Raw genomic sequence first — 23,441 nt, 5'->3', positions numbered from 1 at the left:
AATACGGAATGGCCCCTCGGTTCCATTGGGCTCCTCACTGTCACACGAGTTCTCAGCTCCACAGATCCCTGCAGTGTCACAGTGCTCTCCTTGGTTCCATGGTGCCACTCAGGGTCACAAGGGCCCCTCAGTTCTACAAGGCCCCACGGTGTCACAACAGCCCCTTGCTCCCATGAGGCCGTGCCATGTCACAATGGTCTCATTGGTTCCACGAGGCCCTGTAATTCCACAGTGGCCCTTGAAGTGTAAAAATAGCCTCAGTGGGTTCCCCTGCTGGCTCACAATGGCCTCTCCGGTTCCATGATGCCCTGCAGTGTAACAATGGTATCCTTGGTTCCACAGTCAGAATGGCCCCGTGGTCTCACAGAGCCCCACAGCCCCTTATGGAGCCCCACAGAGTCACTGTGATCCCCTTGATTCCATGAGGCCCTGCCGTGCTACAATGACCTCTTGCTTACACAAGGCCCTGCAGTGTCACAATGGCCCCTTGGTTCCAGGGGGTCCTGAAGTGTCCTAATGATCTCCATGGTTCCATGTGGCCCCACAATGTCACAATGGACTTTTGGTTCCACAAGCTTTCATACTGCCAACAACAGTCTCCTTGGTTCCACAGTGTGACAATGGGCCCTTGGTTCCATGAGGTTCAGTAGCGTAACATGGACGCCTTGATGCCATGAGCTTGTGCAGTGTCACAATGATCTCCTTGGTTCTGCAGCCCTGCTGCGGCTGCTGTGTAACAATGGACCAGAGGTTCCATAGTGTCACCATGGCCCCTTTGGTTCCACAAGGCCTTGCTGGGCCACCATGGCCCCTTGGTTCTATGAGGTTCTGTACTGTCAACAATGATCTCCTTGATTCCGCAGTGTCACAATGAACCCTTGGTTCCATGAGGTGCCTGGCATACCACAGCCCCTCACGGCCCCTCATGGCCCCTCACAGCCCCAGGCGTGGGGTTCCTCTCAAAGGAGAAGGGGTCAGGCCCTGCTTGTTCTCCTTTAATTGCAGTCCCTGCCCCGCAATGAGTAAAAAAAGGCTGAATTGGAGCCTTTCCCCAGCGTTTCCCTCTGGGTTCATTGCGGGCTGAAGCTCTGTGCTGGCACTGGCCCGAGCGCCACCATCCCTGCAGCCCCCAGGCCTTTGCTGTCCCCCCGTGTCCGTTCCCTGTCCCCGAGTCCCGCCCGGCTCTGGCAGCAGCAGCAGCCGCAGCACAGGGGACGCCAGCCCGGCCCAGCCGGGGCTCCCGGGCAGGAGCAGCAGCAGCTCCGGCCCCTTCCCACCTGCTCCTGCTTCGGCTCCCAAGGGCTTTTTCCAGCTGAATTCTGGAGTAGAGCAACAAGTACCCACACACAGCCCTGATTCCTCAGGGCCTGCCTGTGCTGCCCTGAGCCAGCCCTCAGAGGAAGAAAGGATCAGGTTCCAGCACTGTTTCCAGCTCTGTTTTACTCACCCTCAGCTGACAGCAGGAGGCTGCTGGTGCCTTTGCCTTGGGAACTGGAGATCATGGCTGCTCTTGGCCCTCTTCTGCTTGCCACCTGAATTTTATCCACAAAACTGCAAGTGCCTCTTTCAGTTAGTGCTACCCACGGTGCCTTCATGACAGCCAAGTCAGTATTTTTGCCACGGGCATAAAGATCAGCAGATACTGGAATGCCCACCAGCCCTTGAGCACTAGGGGGAAGGGAATTAAAGCCTCACAGGCCACATTTACAGTGCTCAAACACAGCCCTGTTGCTGGTGCTCTTGAAATAGCATACACTGACAGAGGCCAGCACAGAAATTGCCTCCTGAGTGTGGAATAAATTAAAACTCCACCAGGAGAAACAGAAACCAGAACTTCTCACTTCATTGCTTCTTCCCAGCAGCAGGAAACGTAGATGCCCAGAGGTATTTTGCACTGCTGCTGACTCCAGTTTGAGCCCAGCCTCTGCCCAGTCCCAGCAGGAACCTGAGCCCAGCCCAGGGAGCTCAGCGCACACGAGGCCAGGCCCAGAGCCCCGGGCACGGCCGCCCATTGCGGGGCAGCAGTGCAGATGGAATGTCCTGCGGCCCAAACCTCCTGCTCCTGCCACACAGTGCCCAGCATTCTCCCCCTCATCCTCCTCTCCCAGCACGGCACAAATTCCAGCTTGGAGGAGGCTTCCCCAGAGAGGGCTCTGGCTCCTGCTCCAGCCTGAGTGTCCCTGCAGAGGAACAGGGCACCTTTCAGGCACGTCCCCAAGCTGAGGCTTCTCACTTCATAGCAAATCTGGGATGCAAATAGCCTTGCTAAGAAAGCCAAAAGCCAAGAGAATGGATAAGAGATTATTAGAAAAATCACCCTTCTTCCAGGCAAGTTTCACCAAGTCATTCCCTGCATTTCTCCCTTTTACATTCTTTTAGTTGGCTGCTCTGAGAGGTCCAGCTTCTTCTGGTGCTTCTCATGAATGGATTGTGCTCTTGATTTATGCACCAAGCACCAGATGTGGCATTATCTACACTGAACACAGAAACAAACTGCCTCTGGCAGCCCATTTTCATGTTCTAGATCACTTTCAAGATGTCCCCTGAGAGGTTTGAATGATTATCACACAACTCTCCACTTCCGGCTGCAGGCTCTGGAGATTCTTTCTCTGCATTCAGCCAGGGTTGCATTGCCCGACAAGTCCTGGTACCCCCTCCTGTTTTCTTAGCCTAGAACAGTAACAATGAAAACCTCATCCACAGCACAACTCCCCAGTCCACCAGGAAAGAAAGGACAAGTTGCCAAGTTCTCCAAACCTTTTCCCTGCTTTTCTGCAAGAGTCCTGCTGCACGCACAGCGTGGAAAGCCAAGGGAAGCTGCAGGTGGTGGCACATCTTGGGACAGGAGCTCAACCTCCTTCTCCAGGAAAGGTTCTTGAGAAGAGCAGACAGGACTGTGGAGAAGGTTCTTGGAAAATTGGAACAGATTTCCAGAGGTGAAATGAAAATGGAAAGAAACAATCCAAGATGTTCAATTCTACAATTAACTCCCTTTCTTATATGCTCCCCTTTCCTGTGTTGCACTCATTCTACATCAGTCATTCCAAATTGATCTCACCTGGAAGACCGAGGCCTCAGCAAGTGTTACACACTCTACAGTATCTTTAGCTACACACAGTTTGCCTTCTCCCTGTTTTGCTTTGAAAGCAATGCTGGAGACACCAGAAACCTGCAAATGCAAGATTTTAGAGCACCGTGCTTTGGTCAGCCATGGCTTCTAGAGACAGGGCATGTGCTCCCACAGTATTTCACCCTCAGCAGTGGCAATCCACAGCAGCAACACAGGTGATTCCTGGGACATTGTGCAGGGGCCACCACTCTGTGTCTTGGCTTCACGTGGCAAAGTTTACCTGTTTTGACAGACTTGGGATCCAAAGTAGTTGGCATTTCTGGCTGTGTCGATGAGCAGCAGGAGAAATAAAGCAGCCCAGCCAGCAGTTTCTTTGCAGAGGGCCTCTGGTCCAGGCTGAAAGTGCTGGATTGGCAGGCAGCAGGCAGACAGCTGAGAGCTGAGCTGCTATAATGGACTGCCATGCAAACTCGGCAAAAAAAGCAGTTTTGCTCTTTTATTTAAATCCTTCTATCGGGAGTCTCCAATTTTCACCTGGAACCGGGCAAGAAAGCAGGAACAGCTCTGGGGACGAGGGCACCAAGCCGGGCATGGTCCTGCCACTGCCGCTCCCAATCCTGAGTGGCCAGGGAGCAGCGCTGCCCCTCAGGGGCTGCATTTCTCCCTCCTCATGACCAGCTTTGCCCCCTGTCTTGGCTTGAAAAGACAGGTGTCTGCTAAGGAAGGCAGTAACTTTCCCTGAAATGGAAAATATTAACCCTCTCCCTCCAAATCATTATAATTTTGAAATTAGGGGGGCTCTCTGGCAAAGATATAGGAATAGGAATAACAGCTCTTTATTAAGGAAGAAAATTTTTAAAGAAAGAAACAATGAAGTAAATCAAAACAACACTGACAGAGTCAGAACACAACCTGACACCCTGTTGGTCAGGGTGTTGGTAGCAGTCCAATTGGAATTGTGGCTGCAGTCCTCCTGGAGTGTCAGGTGTGGTTCTGCTGGAGCAGGGATCCTGTAGAAAGGCTGTAGTTTTCCTCTGAAAATCTAATGGAAGAGGCAGCTGTTTTCCTCTGGGAATCCAGTGGAGAAGCCTTACTGGTTATCCAGAAACTCCAGATTATATCCGGGCAGGAATGCTTGGCTCCTCCCTCTGGGCAGAGCATCTCTCAGTGGGATGCTCTAGTTCTTATCAGTCGTGCAGTGACACTCAATAGCCTGTTATCAGCAGATGTCTCCCCAGAGGGAGGACTGGTTGTGGAAGAGATAAGGAAAACTGCCCACTTAACAGAAGACAACTGCCATACAGATGGCAAATAGAATGCATATTGCTTGGCAATCCAGGACACTGTATTAATCCTTTTAAGTAGTGTGTTAAATATAGTTTTACGCTACAACATAATATTAAAATGGAAACTATGCAATGTAGATACTTTTCTAACTAGTTCAAGCAATGGACAAGATAAAGAAATTCTCCACACAGAGATAACAGCAACAAGACCCAAAAATTATTGCATCCTTATCGGGAAGAATTATTGCTTCCTTATTGGAAAGAACCAGGCTTCTTCTGCCTCCTTTTAGACTCCATGGAGCTAAACCATGATTTACAAGATGAAGAGGGAGAAGTTGACAATAAACAGAAAAAATCCCTAGATTGAAAGGAATGTTTGCATCATGTATGAGATATATGAATATGCAACAGGCAATTGCTTTTAAGGGTTATTCCTTTGTTAGCAGACATGCTTTTTTGAGGAAAATATCTGAACATTAGTAATTCTTTGCTTTTATATTGTTCTTAATTGTCCTAACTCTGATTGTCCAAATTTTTATTGATCTAATTTGTATTACTATCCTTAAAACCATTATATTACTATTAAACTTTAAATATTTTAAAAGAAGTGATCGGTGTTTTTCACACTCAGCCAAGGCAAAAGGAGGCTCCCTGGCTGCCCTGCTCCCCTCTGGCTGAGGTGCTGAGAGCTCGGCAGCCCCTGCTGACATCCCATCTGCCCAGGGCAGCACAAGAGCCCCGGCCTTGGGGCCCTCCAGAGCTGCTCCTGCTCCTGACCCAGGGCCCATGCCAAAGCTGAGGCAGCCACAAAGCTGTGCCCATTTCTGTTCATTGCTGCTCTGATGGGGATGGTTCCTCAGGCACTTGGATTTTGATGATGAATTTTCCTCCTCCAGAGGCCTCTTCTTTCTTGAGCTCTTCAGTTCAGGAATTCAGTGAGAAAAGCTCATAAATATTTGTTTAAAACATTTGAATGAGAAAAGCCTCTGGGAATAATTTAAGTTTAATTCTTCTGTGTTTAATTAGGCAGATTTCAGAAGTGTATTCAAAGTGAATATGCTGTATTGAAAACAATGAAGAGAGAATTGTTTTATCCCGTTCAGTTAAGTTTTTTTCCTGTTTCTACATTGATATCAGTAATCCCCAGTTGATATGGACACCCAGCACCTCCTCATGCAGTCTGAACAGATATGAAAATCAAGACCCTTCATGGCTGACAATCAATCAGACTCTGTCCCTACCCCCTCCCCACCATTTCCCCCATCCAAGCCCTGGCACTCAGAGGAGCTGAGGAATGGAGTCACATCCAGGGGTGTCCCCAGGGCTCAGGACTGGGGCCAGGTCAGTGAAATAGCTTTATCGCTGATCTGGATGGGGCCATCGAGGGCACCCTCAATCAGTTCCCAGGTGAGCCCAAGCTGGGTGGGAGTGTGGAGGGCAGGAAGCTCTGCAGAGGGATCTGGGCAGGCTGGAGCCATGGGCCCAGGACAATGGGATGAGGTTCCCCAAGGCCAAGGGCCGGGTCCTGCCCTGGGCTCACAACCACGCCAAATCCCTGTCTGTGCCCTGCCCCAATCCCCACAGCCTGTCCTGTTTCCTTCATCCCTGCATTGCCTGGGAATTTCTGGGACAAGGGAGCTCTGCTCTGGGGATGGAGGGAGGTTCAAGTCCCACCACTGGAGTGGGAAGCACAATTCATCAGATTTGTGTTCTTTGGGAATCAGGAACAGGTGAGACTCAGAGGCACAGAAAGTTTCTCTTCATGGCCAAAAGACCATGGTAGAACAGGGCATAATTTAATAACAATTACACTCTTCCCTGAGCTATGTGCAATGTCCCGGCAGCATCTGATGAGTCTACCATCCACAAGTGATTTCCATACTAAAATTAGTTTCACACAAACATGGTTCTATGATAGAAATAAACACAATTTAGTTCTTGTATCAGGATGCTCATCCTGGAGTGAGGGCAAAACAGCTCAAACAATTCCTGATTTGCAAAGCTGTCAGTGGTGGATGGAGAAAGGGCTCAGGCTGCTTTTATTGTTGAGGAAATGCTGAAACCAGCCTGACTCATTTCATCTCCTCCTGTCCTGGCTGATCTCCCCTCTTTCCCCTTCCACCCATTGGCTCTTGTCTCCCACCAGGCCCCCCGCTGAAGAGCCTGGCTCTGTGTTCTCCAGCACCTCCTGGCTGGCACTGCTAGGCTGGGATGAGGAGCCCCTCAGCCTTCCCTGCTGCGGGCTGGACAAGCCCAGCTGCCTCAGCCTCTGCTCACAGCCCAAGGGCTCCAGCCCCACCTTGGAGGCCCTTCCCTAACCCTGCTCCAGCTGCCTGACATCTTTCCTGCCCTGGGCAACACAAACCAGGCCACAGTGACCCTGGATAATCCATGGCCTTGATGTCCTGCTCACACAGCCCTGGCCCCTTGTCCCCATGTCAGGCTCTGGGCTGGATCCTGTGGAACATCCTTTGCTGGAGGCTGTGGCTCCAGGTGGACCGGGGGGATCCCAGGGGACAGGGACCCTGCTGGGCATGAACAGCATTGGACTTGTTGGGAGAAACTGTGAGGGGCAGCTGGGGCAGAGTGACAAACCCAGTGACCTCACACAGCCCCTCTGTGATGTCACTGCCCATTCTCTAACATAACACAGCCCGTCTCTGATGTCACAGTCTGCTCTGTGATGTCACAGTAGGCTAGGTAACATCAAACCTCTGCTCTGTGATTTCACAGCTGGCTCTGTGATGGCACAGAGGCAGTCTATGATGACATAGCTGCATGATGACCTCACAAGACCCACTCTGTGATGTCGTAGCCCACTCTGTGACCTCATGTTCCCAGATGATCAATTGCCTCCACCAGGTGAGCTGACACCTGGAGCTTGTTCTCCAAAACCCCAGGCCTATGGAAACCACACAATGCCCATTGTGTCAGAAGGGGAACTGGGAGTTCACCAGCCTCAGTGTCCTGCCAGCTCAGCCAGGCCCACTGGGACATTGGGGTCCACGACCACCAGGGACCACCAGAGAGACCCCCAGGACAGAAGAGCGCATGGGTAGAGGGGAGGGGAAATCTGTTAATGATTTTGGGGAGATGATTATCATATGTGTCTTTAGTCTGGGACAATCATTGAATATGTGTGCAAAATGCAGAAAATAAACAGAAACTTTCCTGTACTCAGCACACACGGCTTTGGGAGGAGCTCTCCCCCATGCATCCGGCTGAGTAAAGAATGCTGCTTCTTAATGCTGCATTGCTGTTAAGGAGTTTTCTGTTTTAGTAAATTTTTGGTAACACTCCCACTACCAAGGAAAGCTCTGTCTCCTGCTGTTCACAAACAGAGAAGGGCTGGTGGCAGATGTGGGGCTCAGAGGCTGCCTGGGGCACAGTGACCATGAAATAATCAAGATTTCAATGTCCTGTGAGAGAAGGAGCGGCAGCAACAAAACGTCTGCACTGGAATTAGGAAGGGCAGACTTTGGCCTGTTTAGGATGCTGATTTGGGGAGTACTGAATCAGGTACTGATTCTTTAAAGGGAAACAGCTCTTAAAAACAAAGGGGTCCAGGAAGGATGGACACACTTCAAGAAAGTAATCTCAAGAGGGAAAGAGCAGCCTGTCCCAGTGTCGCAAAAGATGAGCTAGTGAGGAAAATGACTGGCCTGCCTGCCCATGGGGCTTTTGTGGGAACTCAGGGGGAAAGAAGAGGGTGCATCACCTTTGGACAGACGATCAGGCAACTTAGGAAGTGTTCAACGATGTTCTTAGGTCATGCAGAAAGAAAAGTTGAGAGGTGAAAGCTCAATTAGAGCTTAACCTGGCCACTTCTGTGAAAAATATTAGGAAATGTTTCTATAAATAAATTAATAGCAAAGCATGGGATAAGGAGAACCTTAACTCTTCAGTGGATACAGTAGAAAATAGAGTAATTAAAGATAAGGAAAAGGCTCAGCTACATAACACATTGTTTGTCTCAATTTTCACTATTAGGACAGGTTGTACTCAGGAGAAGTGTTCTCCTGCACTGGTAGATGGGCACAGGGAGCAGAGCAGCCCACTGGAATCCAGGAGGAAGCAGCTGCTGACCTGCTGAGCCACTCAGATGCTCACAGGTGTCTCTGGCACCAGATGGGATCCATGCTAGGGGGATGAGGGAGCTGGTGGATGAGCTCCCCAAACTGCTCTCCATCATTTCCCATCAGTCCTGGCTCAGTGGGGAGGTCCCAGAGGACTGGAGGTGCCAGAGTGACCCCATCCCCAGGAAGGGCTGGAAGGAGGATCTGGGGAGCTCCAGGCCTGTCAGCCTGACCTCGGTGCCCAGCAAGGTTATGGAACAGATCACCTTGAGTGCCATCACAGGGCACCCACAGGATGGCCGAGGGATCAGAGTCAGGCAGCGTGGATTCCAATATCTGCATTGATGATCTGCATGAGGGGATTGAGTCCACCATCAGCAAATTTGCAGATGACACAAAGCTGGGTGTGAAAATGGATCTGCTGGAGGGTAGGAGGGCTCTGCACAGGGACCTGGACAGGCTGGATCCAGGGACTAAATCCAACAAGGCGAGGTTTAAAAGTTCCAGTGCCAGGTCCTGCACTTTGGCCACAACAACCCCTGCAGCGCCACAGGCTGGGGACAGAGTGGCTGGAGAGCAGCCAGGCAGAAAGGGAGCTGCAGGGACTGCTGGACAGCAGGCTGGACATGAGGCAGCAGTGTGCCCAGGGTGCCAAGAAGGCCAATGGCTGCTGGCCTGCATCAGGAATGGTGTGGCCAGAGCAGGAGCAGGGCAGTGATTCTTGCCCTGTGCTGGGCACTGGCTTGGCAGCACCTCGAGTGCTGTGTCCAGTTCTGGGACCCCAATTTAGGAAGGACATGGAGGGGCTGGATGATGTCCAGAGAAGGGCAGCAAGGTAGGTGAGGGGTCTGGAACAAAAGTCCTGTGAGGAGTGGCTGAGAGTCCTGCAGTTGTTTATCCTGGAGAAGAGGAGGCTCAGGGGAGACAAGGCAATGTCAGGGCACAGGTTGGACTTGATGATCTCCAAGGAATTTCCACCCTTGCTGATTCTGGGATTCTCTGAAACCACCCTTGGAGCAGTTGCAGGATGAGCCCTGGGCCTCCTGTTCAGAAGCTCCAGCAGCCCAGGTGCCTCAGCTTCTCCTGCCAGCCCCAAAGCCCATCCTGTCAGTCCTGCAGAGCCTCTGCAGCTCCTCCTCATGGCCCAGAACAGGGAGCCCCACAGACAGACACAGCAGCCCAGATGTGCCCCCTGGCCTGGGGTGCCTGTGGCAAGGGAGCAGCACGGGGCACTGCAGGAGCCTGCAGACAATTGCTGCAGCACTTGGAGGATGATCCTGCTCCCCAAGGGCCGTTCCCATGGTGCCAAGTCAGGAACTTCAATGGGGAGTGGGGCCAGAGAGGAAAGGACAAACAGGGATGGGCTGTTTGCAGGGAAGGGAAACAAGGTGGGCAGTAGGAAGAACTTTGTACCAGGGAAGAGTAAAGGAAGCAAAGGTGAAGCCAAGGAAATGCTCAGGGCAGTTTGGGGGTGGCGGCCAGGCAGCCCTGGCTCTGAGCAGCAGCGTCTGCAGTGGGACAGGAAACTCCCAGCTGATGGGAACAAACTTTCTGGCTGACTGCAGAGGCCAGCACAAAGCTGAGTGGTTTCACTGGTGGCCCCCAGCCCTTGGTGGCCCCAGGGGCTGATGGCATTTGTGCTCCCTCAGGTTCATGTCCCCACAGCAACAGCATGGGGGTGCTCCCGCCTGCTCTGTGCAATGCAAACAGGGGCTCCTGAGCCAGGGCTGCCGTGCCTGTGCCTGCAAGGATGGGGCACCTCTGTGTGAGCTGGGGGAGAGGCCAGGGCTGCAGAGGGGGGATGGTGTTGGCAGCTCCAAGAGGACGCTCTGGGACGCTGCCCTGGGCTGTGCAGCGCACTGGGGATGGATCAGCCCCTGCTCTGCTGCTCCTTCCCGTGTGCCCCAGGGCCCTTGCAGAGCCCCAGCCATGCTGTTTGACCCCAGCCTGCCCACGGCCATCCTGGGGCTGCTCACGGGGGTTTTCTGTGCTGAGCATTGGCCTGGCTGTGTTCTTGAGAGAGCCTGGGCAAGGAGGCTGGAGCCCCCAGGCCCTGGCCTGAGGCGTCAGCGCTGCCCCAGCAGTGCCCATGGCCTGTCCCTGCTGCAGCCCCGGCACTGCCACCCCCAGCACTGTGCCTGGCCCCGAGAGCACTCAGGCCCTACAGCAACACCAGGGCCACCAGGGCAGCGGGGCAGGGCCACGGCAGCAGCACTGGCAACACCAAGTGCTGCTGCTGCTGGGCACAGCTGCTGGGCCAGCACTGATCTGCCCCCAGCTCTGCACACAGACATTGCTGCTACAGCTCCAGGGAAGGCAATCAAAGGCCTTCTCTGCAGAAAACTTTGCTGGGAGATTCTTTAGTTCCTTTAAAGCCACTGACAGTGGAGCCCCTCATTGACACAGTCCGTGGCCACAGGGAAGGCTGAGAGAAACAAAATGAGAAATGACACAAATAATGATTTTTTTTTTGTACAATACGAAAAAAGAAAAACAAAGGGAAAATGACCCACAATCAAACCAACAAGATGTATCAAAGATGGCTTTTATTACAAGTGATTTGGAGAAATTGGTCGGCAGTTTAATGTTTCTGCAAGCATTCAGCCATCAGTCTCCACATGGCAGCCTTGAGCTCCTGGTTCCTCAGACTGTAGATGAGGGGGTTCAGGGCTGGAGGCACCACTGAGTACAGAAATGACACAGCCAGATCCAGGGATGGGGAGGACATGGAGGGGGGCTTCAGGTAGGCAAATGTGCCGGTGCTGAGGAACAGAGAGACCACAGCCAGGTGAGGGAGGCAGGTGGAAAAGGCTTTGTGCCGTCCCTGCTCAGAGGGGATCCTCAGCACGGCTCTGAAGATCTGCACATAGGAGAAAACAATGAACACAAAACAACCAAGCGCTAAACAGGAACTAACAGCAATGAGCCCCAGTTCCCTGAGATAGGATTTGGAGCAGGAGAGCTTGAGGATGTGTGGGATTTCACAGAAGAACTGGCCCAGGACATTGCCATGGCACAGGGGCAGGGAAAATGTATTGGCTGTGTGCAGCAGTGAATAGAGAAAGCCACTGGCCCAGGCAGCTGCTGCCATGTGGGCACAAGCTCTGCTGCCCAGGAGTGTCCCGTAGTGCAGGGGTTTGCAGATGGACACGTAGCGGTCGTAGCACATGATGGTCAGGAGAGAAATCTCTATAGAGATGAAGAACACAAAGAAAAACAGCTGTGCAGCACATCCTGTGTAGGAGATGGTGCTGGTGTCCCAGAGGGAATTGTGCATGGCTTTGGGGACAGTGGTGCAGATGAAGCCCAGGTCAGTGAGGGCCAGGTTGAGCAGGAAGAAGAACATGGGCGTGTGCAGGTGCTGGCCGCAGGCTACGGCGCTGATGATGAGGCCGTTGCCCAGGAGGGCAGCCAGGGAGATGCCCAACAAGAGGCAGAAGTGCAGCAGCTGCAGCTGCCGCGTGTCTGCCAATGCCAGCAGGAGGAAGTGGCTGATGGAGCTGCTGTTGGACATTTGCTGGGGCTGCACATGGGGACCTGTTCATGGAGAAAGGACAGTGAAGAGTTATAGGAGATACCTGTAACCAAAATCAAAGCCATTTCCAAAACATCCTCCTCTGTTTCATGGCCATATTTTTATGTTTACGAGTTCTGAGTTTTTCTTTTTAACCTCCCCCATATCTGTCCTGGTGTTCTTGGATATCACAAACCCTCAGCATTTCTGCTGCCCTCTGGTAGAACTGAGTGAGTTGCCTGAGGCAAGATGGTGAATGGCGACTGGGGGTAGACGATCTGTCACTTTATTTTATTTAGAGTTCCTCTGAGCTTTCACCATTCTCCAATGGAGGATGTTCACACTCCCATGTTTCTGTTAATAACCCCCAGGTATTGCTGAGAGCAGATGGATCCACCACAGCCCAGCTCCACATTTATAGCCAAGGACTCACGTTGCTCATTTCACCAACCCAACAGCATTTTCAGTGTCAGAACACCTCTGCCTTTCCCCATCAATCCCATAGCCCAGAGATGCTCTAGGACAGGTTTGCATCCTGGATTGAAGCTCCCAGCGGGGACTGAAATCTCAGGGAGAATTCCAAGTGTCCTTCTGATGGCACTGGATTGAGGGAGATGCAGCTCCTTCCCTGGCTGCACTGACAGCATTGCCCAGAGCCGGGCACTGGGGACAGCGTCCCCCTGAGCCAGCTGTGCCCCCTGCCAGAGCCCCCAGTGCCGGGCAGCTGCTCCCAGCCCTGTGCTCTGCAGAGGGAACTGGGCCCGGGGCTGCAGAGCTGCCCCACGGCTCTGCTGCAGCTCTGCCTGCACAGGAGGGGCTTCAAGCCTTGGACCCCCAGCCCTGAGGGCAGAGGCTTGGCTGGGGCACAGGAGGGAGGGGGCTTGTTCAGAGGCAGGGGCTGCACTGGAGGGGATCCTGTGGAGATCTCTAAACTCTCCCTGCCACAGCATTTCTGGTTTGTTCTTTCCTCTCAGTCCCTGATCTTCTCCCAGATTCCTCGGAATTTTCCTCCTGCAGGTGTTTCCCTGGGCTTGATCTCTCCCTGCCAGCACACACAGTCCCCAAATCTCTGGGCAATCTCCTTGGCTGGACAGAAGCCTGCCTGTCTGCAGGGCACTGGCTGGGGGCAGGTTGTGTTTGCAGCTTGGAGAAAGGACAGCTCAGACTGAGCCTGATGGGTGCAGCAAAGGTGATGCTGCTGCTGTCCACGGGCAGAGTGGCTGAAAGCAGGTTAGGGATCTCCTGTGAACCTACTGATCACTAAATGGGACAGTTCAGATAACCCAGGATGTTGTCAAATTTCATAAATAATAATTTGCAATCAACTTTTAATATTTATCTCCCTCCGCTCCCTGCCATTCTCCAGCAGTAGGAAACTGAATACAAAATCTTAGGAAACATCCTAATTTTTTATGAAAATCCTGGTCTTGGAAATATTTTATTTCTGATAATAGAATATTAATATGACTGATAAAATAATAATATGACTAATAAGAACCCCTCAGCATGTCAGAGCTTCATGAGCATTTCACCTTCCCTGCAGCAGAAATACCCAGAGTTGTACTCACAGGGTCTGTAGGCATTGGGATGTTCCAGCTGTAGGAGATCACTGCAGGAGCTGCAGCTGCATTGTCCTGCAGCCAGAGGTTCCTGTGCCCAGGGCTGGCAGGGATTCTGCCCCAGGCACTTCTCAGCACCTTCCCAGCCCTGACTGATTGAAGCTCTCTGTGCCTCTGTGCTGTGCCCGGGCTGGCTGCAGGCAGTGCCCCAGCCCTGCTGGGCTGGCAGAAGAGCTGCTCAGCAAGAGAAATGTGCTTTTCAAGCTCTTCTTGGTTACCAGCAGCTGCCTCTGTGCCAGGAGCCCAGCTCAGCTCAGCAGCACAGCCACAGCACAAGGACTTTAATGAGCCTCTGGGGCTTTGTGCTCAGGCCCTGAACATCAGGCCCTGAGAGGCAGCTGAAGAAACCTCTCCAGAGCTCCAAGTCAGAATCACACTCCAAAGTTTCTTGGACTTTTAATGGGTCCCAGGGAGTGACACGACTAAGAAAGTGTCCCCAGGCCCCAGGCAGAGCAGAGAACTGCAGGCAGTGATGACAGGTGGGGACAAAGAGAAGCCAAGGCTTGGTGCCCTGGGGCACAGCAGGCTCTGTGCCACCAAGGGCTGCCAGGAGACACCTTGTCCTGAGGCCCTGGGGCCTCCTGGCACAGCCCCAGCCAGGCTGGGCACTGGCAGCCCCTTGGCCTGCCCTCATCATGCCCCCCTAGCCCACATGCCAGTGGCCTCAAGGATCTGCTGGAAGGAGTCCCTGGGGAGCCTTGCTCAGCAATGGGCCTGAGGGCTCCTTCATGCTCCCAGGGACTGCAGGGTTTTCAAAGGACTTTGGGTTTGGCTTTTGCCTTGGAGTCTCTGAGAGGTTTGTGCAATCATGGCCCCAATTATCTGCTTTAACGAGTCCCTTGAGAGCTTTGTACTGACACTCAGTGCGGCTCATTAATACTTTGAGATACTCAAGGTTTTTAAGGTGCTTTGGATTTTCCTTTCCACACTGAGGCTTCTGAGAGGTTTTTTTATTCATCCTGGCCTCCAATTCTCTTCTCCAAGGTGTCCATGAGTGGCCTGTGTTGGGGATGGACCTCAGCATGGCCCATTCATGCCTCAAGACACTTTGGGAGTTTCCTCTGACTTAGACTCCTGGAAAAGTTTGTGCAATCTCCTCCCAGGCCCTGAGGTTCAAGGGCTCAACTCCAAACACACTGTGGGGCTCATTAGGATCAAGCAAGTCCTGACAAACCACAGCTCTGCCTTGATTTCCCTCTCTTCTCATGCAGTTCATCAAGAAGCTTTCCTTTTACAGTTATGGAGAAATATTTCAAAGAGCTTCTAAGAAATATGTGTTCCTTTCCTAAAGGGTGTCTTGTATTGCTATTGTTTGTACACAACTGGTGACTGCAGCATTCTGTGATTGATATTGATCCAGGGTCTCTCCTAATGAGGTCTGGCCACGTTTCAGAAGTTTTACATTGAGAGCTGACCCAGTGTGGAAAACCTTGCCTGACATTCCCTAACCCCATGTGGGAAACAATTTTGACTTTCAAAAATTTAAATGGTTTATCCAGACCTTATTAAATACAACAGAATACTGAATATAGAGAAGAACACAGCGCCGGGAGCAAAAGATTCAGTCACCACGTGCTTATCTACAAAATGAATGTTCTGTCTTGTATACCTCTAGCCCTTCCCAAAATCTTGTCAATTAACTCCTTCTTCGCTGTCCAGTGGTGGTGATCACTGTCTTACACCCTGATTGGAGGGCAGGTGCTGCCATAGTAACAAGCCGACCCTCCCAAATGCCCCAACTACTAAGGCCATCCTGTGATAACAAGGCAAGGGGGAGGGGAAAGATAGCTATACATCTACAAAACTTCTCTTAACATATACTTAATATTCACTCCTTAATGGTGAGAGTCAACCATAGAATTACTCATCTATAACACTCCCCCCCTTTCTTTTTCGTTAAGTCATTTTGCTCAAACAATTGAGTAAAAAAAACTCTTTCTCTTGAATGAGTCAAACCAGTATCTCTTGATGTGGGCAAGGACAGTGGGAACAGGAGAAAAAAATCTCAGGTTTTCCTTAGACACACTTATTTGGGATGGACAAAAGGGCATCACAGAGGTCCAGTATGGCTTGGACTCCCATCTACCGTGCCTGTGTGGCTGCTGCCCATAGTCAGTGTATCTTAGGGGTGAGTACAGAGGCCAACTCGGTCCTGCCCTCTAGTCCCTGTTGTAGTAAAAGACAATTGAAGAATGCTAGAGGTCCAGTATGGCATTTTATCCCTACCTTACCATGCCTACAGGGTTGCTACCCACAGCAGGGCTATGGAATGTTCTTGGTGGTGAACAAAGGGCCCAACACGGTCTTGCCCTCTATTCCTTGTCTTACTTCTTAAAGATGCTGTCCCATTACCTTTTACAGTCCCTTGTGTACTTCCCCTCAACAGATGCTGGTAATTCTCACCCATTAAAACAGGAAGACAGTTCTCCAGCTGGTTGGTGGAAGATTGACTCTACTTTTTGGGTGTCTTGGTATCTTTCTGGTTGCCTTTCAGTCTCTTGAGAGTCAATCTCATTTCATCTGGCCTGGATGTTACAGTCCACTCTTTGGGTTCTTCTAACCAGGCCTTTGACTCTGTTGGCATGAGTCCATCCCCACTCTGCAGTTCACATGGCCGATTCGGTGGTGGGCTGTGCCTGAAAGGGACCTTCCCACTGGGGAGTTAGAGGCTGATCTCTCCATGACTTAATCATCACCCAATCCCTAGGATTAATATTATGGATTCTGAAATCCAGGGTGGTAGTTTGAGGAATTGCCCCTTTATGTCTTAGCCCTTCTAAGGTTTGTGCTGTAGACAGAACATATTTCTTGGCATTGGCTTCCCCTTCCTCATAGGTGGCAACCTTCTGGGGTGAGGTCAGGAAGGGTAACCCAAACATCATTTCATGGGGTGAGACCCCCAGATCTGACTGGGGTTGGGTTCTAATTCTTAAGAAGGCCAAATGGTGACATTTTATCAATGACACTAGGGTCTCAATCATTAGCTTAACTAGAGCTCTTTTCAGACTTTGATTCATCCTCTCCACACACCCAGAACTCTGTGGATGCAATGGAGTGTGCAATTCCCATTTTACTCCCAGGGCCTGAAAAACTTTCTGTAGTATCTTCGATGTCAAATGAGTTCCTCAGTCTGAATCAATCCTGTTTGCCATCCCATATTGGGGAATGAATGATTCTAGAAGGGTTTTACTCACAACACTGGCACTGGCTTTCACAGTGGGTACCACCTCTACCCAATGAGCCACGTGATCTACTATCACTGGCAAAAACTTCCACCGTTGTACGTGGGGAAGCTCGGTAAAGTCTACTTGGATGTTATGGAAAGGCTGCAAGGCTAGTTCTTGCTCTCACCTGGATGTTTTCCTCATGACCTTCTTATTTACTTGTTGACCTATCACACACCATTCAGTTACTTGCTTAGCCATTCTGAAAATTCCTATGCATCCCCAATCCCTTAGAAATTGATCACTTAGCATTTGTGCACCCCAATGTATTGTCCCATGTATGCCTTCTAGCATTTTCTTGGCCAGGGTTATTCAACATTTGCCTCTCATCTGCTAATCTCCACTTCCCTTCCTTATCTTTCTTGGCTCCTATTTTGAGGAGTTCTTCCTCTTCTGTCCCACTGAATACGGGGACTTTTTGCATTTCTCTCATGGCTGTTAATACTAGTATTAGTTTTTCTGTCTCTGATTCAGTTGCATTTTTAGCTTCTAAAGTAGCAAAATTGTTCTCTCGCGCCTCCTGAGTCACCTCTTTTTGGTGTCCTTAAATATACAACACTTATACTTCCTCTGGCAATTGTAAGGTTTCTAACTCTTCTAAAACAAATTTTTCGTGAATCAGTCCCTTTCCCTTTGAATTTAATAGCCCCCTCTCTTCCCAAATTTTTCCAAAGGTATGCACTACTCCAAAAGCCTATTTTCAGTCGGTATATGTTGTTCCCCTTTCCTGTGCCAATATTTCCAGAGCTCGCTTTAGGGCATATAGCTCACACACTGGGCTGGCCAGTTGGAAGGTAACTTTTCTATGGCCACTCACCCTTCATCCCCTATAGCGCACCCTGATACCCTGTGCCCCTTTATTACCCATGAAGATCCATCGATGTACAACCCTTTTGCACCTTGGAGTGGTTGATCTGTTAGGTTCTCTCTTACTTTAGTTTGATAGTTTATAACCACTAGGCAATTATGTATTAGTTCCTCATCTGGTTCTCCATACAAAACCTGGGCAGGGTTGAGTTGGTTACTCACAATTAGCTCTAAACCATTATCTATTAAGATGGCTTCGTCCTTTAGCACTCGGGAATCAGTGAGCCATTTCTCAGCCTTTTGGCTTGGGATACTTCTAACTGAGTGAGGGGTATATATTTTCAGTTTTCCCCTAAAGGTTAATGCCTTGGTTTGAAAAGACAGGTGTCCACTAAGGAAGGCAGCAGCCTCCATTGAAATGGAAAATGTAAATTCGCTCCCTCTGAATTTTTATAATTTTGAAATTAAGAGGCTCTCAGGCAAAGATATTGGAATAGAAATAGCAGTTCTTTACTAGGAAAACTAAAAATACAAATGTAATAATACAAACAAAACCACCAAAACCTACTGACAGAGTCAGAATACCTGTTGGTCAGGGTGTTGGTAGCAGTCCGATTGAATGGTAGCTGCCGTGCTCCTGGAGTGGCAGGTGTGGTTCTGTTGGAGCAGTGATCCTGTAGAAGGGTGGAGTTTTCCTCTGAAGGTCCAGTGGTGGTGTACACGGCCCTGGTCTTCCTCTGGGAATCCAGTGGAGAAGAAAGCTGCTCCTCTGGGAATCCGGTGGAGAAGAAAGCTGCTCCTCTGGGAATCCGGTGGAAAGGCTGTACTGGTGTCCCAAAATCTCAGATTATATCTAGGTAGGAATGCTTGGCTCCTCACTCTGGGCAGAGCCTCTCACAATGGGATGATGTAATTTTTATCAGTCATGCAGTGACACTCAATGGCCCATTAACAGAAGTATCTTCCTGGAGGGAGGATTGGTTGTGGAAAAGATAAAGAAAACTGCCCAATGAACAGAAGATACCTGCCCCACCTCCAACAGACAGGAATAGAACACACACCCAGCTGCATCTTTCAACTTAAGACATTAACAAAAGTTGCCATTTTAAGTTCTGAGTTTGGCATCCCTAGGTTTTTTTCTACATGCTCTAGCAGCCCCCTTAAGTACTTCTTGAGAGACTTGACCCTCCTTCCAAAGATGATACATCCTCTTTTTATTCTTAAGTTCCTCTAAAGCCTCCTTGCCCATCCAGGCTGGATGTTTACCTCGTCAACTCAACTTTTGGCACACAGGGACAGTCTGTTCCTGTGCCCTCAAGATCTCTGTTTTGAAGCACATCCACTTTTCCTGAATGCCTTTGTTTTTAAAGGGCTGCTTCCAAAGGAACTCTCTGAATAAGTCTCCTGAATAGGCCAAAGTCTGCCCTCTGGAAGTCCAATGTAAAAGTCTTATTGATGTTCCTCCTGATTTCACCAAATATTGAGAACTCTATAATTTCATGATTACTGTTCCCCAAGAGGCCTCAAACCACCACATCTCCCACCAGACCACCTCTACTTGCAAACAACAAGATTTAACACAGTACCTCCCCTGGTGGGCTTACTCCTAAGCTTCAAAAAAAAAAAATGTCCTCCACAAACTCTAAAAATTTCCTGGACTGCCTTTTTCCAGCTGTTTTAACTTCCCAGCAAATGTCCAGCAGGTTGAAGTCACCTACAAGAACAAGAGCTGATGATCCAGAAACATTCTCTAGCTGCTTATACAATGAGTTGTCCACCACTTCTTCCTGGTTGGGTGGACGAAACAGACTCCCAGTAGGATGTCAGCCTTGTTGGCCTTCCCCCTAATTCTCACCCAGAGGCATTCAACTTCATCATCATTAGTTTAAATACCTATGGTGTCCAAAGCCTCCCTAATACAAAGGGCCACCCCTCCACCTCTTCTCACATTTCCCGTCTCTCCTGAAGAGCTTGTAGCCATCCAGTGCAACACTCTAGCCATGTGAGTCATCCCACCACGTTTCATGATGGCAATTTCATCATAGTTCTGCTGCTGCACCATGGCCTCCAGCTCTTCTCGTTTGTTACCCATGCTGCGTGCACTGGTATACATGCACCTCAGCTGGGCTGCTGATTTCACCCCTAACTCAGGCTTACCACCCTTGGGCCTGCTTCCAGACAGCCCAGCTGCATCCCCTTCCCCCTTCAAGCCTAGTTTAAAGATCTCTCAACAAGTTCTGCCAGTTCACGAGCTCAAAATCTTCTGCCCATAACAGAGAGATGGAACCCGTTGGGTTACAGCAGACCAGCTGCTATAAAAGTTGCCCTGGGATCAAAGAATCCAAAATTCTGCCAATGATGCCTACCCTTGAGCCTTTTACTGATAATGTGAGCTCTCCTATTGCTTTCACTGTTCTTCTTAGCCACCAAAGAGACTGAGGAAAAGACTACCTATGCCCCCATCCTATCAACCTCTCATCCCAGTGCCCTAAAGTCCCTTTTAATTGTCCTGACACTCTTCTTTTCAATCTCATCACTGCCAGCCTGGAGTATCAGCAGTGGGTAATAATCAGAGGGCTGAATCAGCCCAGGCAGTCTCTCAGTAATAACCCATACCCAGGCCCCAGGGAGGCAGCAGACCTCTCTGTGGGGTGGGTCCGGTCGACATATGGGGCCCTCTGTCCCCTCAGAAGGGAGTCACCCACTATGGCTACTCTTCTTCTCTTTTTGATGTTAGAGGTGGTGATCCGTCTTACAGATGAATCATAACTGGGAGGCAGATAATTTTCTTCTAAGCCTTCCTGACTCTCTAGATCCAGGAGCTCATACCTATTCTGAAGTGGCACCTGGCTTGGAGATGGGGTTGGGAGGAGTTTTTATAATTACTTCCCCAAGCAGGGCCCCATTTCCAGTCCCCTTCATCTACCAGGTGTTCTTCTATTGCCTGACAGTGGGAGGCATAGGAGTTCTCTGACCCTTGGTGGGGCTCCCTCAAGGATGGAAGGGCTGAACTCCACCAATCTATTTCCCTTTCACTTTCCCTAACGCCCCTTAGTCTTTCAGCTTCCTCTCTAAGCTCAGCCACCAGTGAAAGGAGATCATTCACCTGTTCACAGCACAGGCAGATTTCCTCTGCAACGCCCCCTGAAGCCACTGACAAGCTAAAACACTCCACACAAGAATGAGTCTGTACAGACACATCCTTTTTGGAGGGCTCCGTTTGGTTACACAGATTTGCACTAACCAGGGTTTTTGATCGTGTGAAGACCATTACTAAGAGAAACCCTGAAACCAAACAACAAAAACACCAAAAGCAACACCCAGCAAACCTTTCAAACAGGAGACACCTGGAAACCTGCAACCCTGCCTGCACGCACTGCCACGCAAACTGCCGTGCAAACTGCTGTGCCACGCCCTCAAAGCTGTGCCAGGCCCCTGTTTGCCCACTCTGGGTTACTGTGCTCCCCAGAGGCCTCTTTTACAGCCCCCACCTAACGCTGCAGCCGAGAAAAACCCTGCCGTGCACCTGGGTAGACTAACAAGCACAACACAACCCACCTGCTAAGCGGCTCTATGGGGCTGCATCCCCATCCTGCCCCTAGGGAGGGGGGCTTAGGAGCTTAGAAATGCTCATTGGGCCTCAGCATCGCAGGTAAATGAAGGCAAACTCATTCTCTCTTCACATGGCAAAGAGGAAAACGGTTCCCTGGATACCTGCAACATGGACCAGAGAAAGATGTTAACCGCAGATGAATGACCTTGTGTCCCCACCTCCACAAGAACCACTGGGATCCCATTGCAGAGAAGCGCAGGGTGACCAAGGACGGATGGGACACTGCTGGAGCCAAGAGTCTTGTACTGTTTGATCTCTTCCCCACCCCAGTCCTGATCTTCCCCACACCTGTGCACCTCCACTCTTTTTTTCCCTAACCCGTCCTCCATCTTCCCTCTCTTTCCTTCTCACTCTCCTGTTTCCTGTCCCTTTCTATCTGTCTATCGCACATTTATTGTTAAATAAATTCCCTGTTGTTGACTTTTTTAGATGATCTCCTGGATTGCTCATCGTTCTCCAAGGAGAACCCAAAATACACATTGACACAGCTTGACCAACAGGGTGAAGACCCTCACCTCTTTATTTATGCCAGCTGATAAGTATAAATCATAACATGTATAACTTTAGTTAAATTCTACACCATGCCCCACATGTCTTCCTCAGATGTGGTTGCAATCTGCTGTAATAGCAATTAAAAGGGAAGGCCATGAGGGCACCTTGACCACTGATAAACTAAAGGTAATTTGGAATTATGACACTCTCTTTGAAAGGGTTTCCAATCTTGGTGACATCTTGTTAATGACACTTATTATCCCATTGACAGTAAAGCCACAGCTTTTCTTTTAACAACACCCTGTGCCTTATACCCAATTATGGTGCTGATTAAATCCCAGTGGAACTGTCCTCTGTCTGTTGGAACATACAAGTGTGAGCCCCAAATGGGAGCAAATGGCAACTGTGGATGTTGATGCCTACTGGACAGGAACAGCAAGGATTTATTTCTGCAAATAATACTATTAGCAACTAAGACATTTGCCTTGACGGTTAAGAAAATGTCAATATGGTGTGAAACCCATGAGGCTGTACTTGCATATGTGGGAAATGGATGTATCTGTATGAGAACTCGGAGTGATTCTATGTTTACAGAAAACACCACCTGAGAGACATCTGATCTCTCTAACAGCTATATCTGTAGCTTTAACAAAATGATGGGATGCAGCTTTAACAATTCAGCTCCCTCACAACTCACCAGTTGCTACAATCCAACTGCACACTGTGTCAAGTGTCATTGCCTGTCACTGCTGGAGTGAATCTGGCATTGGCAAGAAACTGTTGCAATATGATGATCTGAGTCCATGCTGAAATGGACAGCAGCACAACAGAGAAAGAACCCGCATGACCACCCATCATCAGGCAGGGAAGATACACCAGGTCCTGGAAAGAGGAAAGAAAGACAGAAAGTATTGCTGGTGGGAAACTATTTTTGGATGGCCATGCAGAGCAGCTGGAATTTTGAATTTAATGTTGCATCCAATTGTAGTTTTGTTAGTTTTGGCTTTATTGTGTCCACTGCTTATAATCATCCTGAATACCCTGTCAGAAGATAAACCAAATTATATCCATCAAACATGTGAACCACCTACAATGAACTCAGTACATGAAATGTTATATAATTTCACTATTTCTGACCCATAAAGGAGAAAACTTATCAATTAATTGCACCCTTACCTCTAAGCTGCAATATGCCACAAATTATGACCAAGACACAAGAGATAACTGTATTACCACTCAAGGAGTTGGTAATTTGTATTAAATGTAGGCACAGGGTAAAGGGACTCAAAGCTGGGCACAGGACTCGAGGTGTTACCTCACCAGTGCCCAGCACAGAGGGACAATCAGAGCCCTGGTCCTGCTGGCCACACTATGGCTGACACAGAATACCAGGATGCCCCTGGCATATTTCTGAGCACAATTCCACCCTCCCCCACCCTCCCAATGAAATAAAGAATGGACATTTTCCTTGGCCCTCCTTTGTTATTAATATTTTTTTTAAAAAACACACTTTCTATAGCCTTTCACAGTAGCCACCAGATTAAGTACAAATGGAGCTTTTGCCTTCCTGATGATCTTTCTGCAGGAGGCTGGGACTGAGGGCTGGGGCCCATGGCGGGCTGGGTGGGAAAAGCCCTTTGGCACTTTGGCACAGAGCTTCCTTGGGGATGTTTGGGGGCAGAACACAAGGTGGGACAAGAGAGAGCTGCAGGTCATTAAGAGAGCAGCAAGCATAGGCAA

The 23,441-nt window shown here is 49.9% G+C and overlaps 1 protein-coding gene across 1 annotated transcript; it reads right to left on the bottom strand.

Moving 5' to 3' along the window:
- Positions 1–11,013: 11,013 nt before the first annotated feature.
- LOC119696261 (olfactory receptor 14I1-like) lies at positions 11,014–13,645 on the bottom strand. Its single transcript, XM_038125985.1, has 2 exons — positions 13,515–13,645; positions 11,014–11,969 (listed from the first exon to the last, which is right to left on the bottom strand). Exon 2 carries the CDS (start codon positions 11,944–11,946, stop codon positions 11,014–11,016), a length of 933 nt encoding a protein of 310 aa, XP_037981913.1. The 5' UTR covers positions 11,947–11,969; positions 13,515–13,645.
- Positions 13,646–23,441: the final 9,796 nt, after the last annotated feature.

This window comes from Motacilla alba, unplaced genomic scaffold (assembly GCF_015832195.1).
Source record: "Motacilla alba alba isolate MOTALB_02 unplaced genomic scaffold, Motacilla_alba_V1.0_pri HiC_scaffold_28, whole genome shotgun sequence".
NCBI lineage: Eukaryota > Metazoa > Chordata > Aves > Passeriformes > Motacillidae > Motacilla > Motacilla alba.
The sequence above is the reverse complement of the archived record's forward strand: the minus strand, read 5'-3'. Positions and strand labels throughout refer to the sequence as shown.

What these genes read in the sequence shown, in the direction of transcription:
- LOC119696261 (XM_038125985.1), bottom strand. Translation starts at nt 11,946, where the DNA reads ATGTCCAACAGCAGCTCCATCAGCCACTTCCTCCTGCTGGCATTGGCA.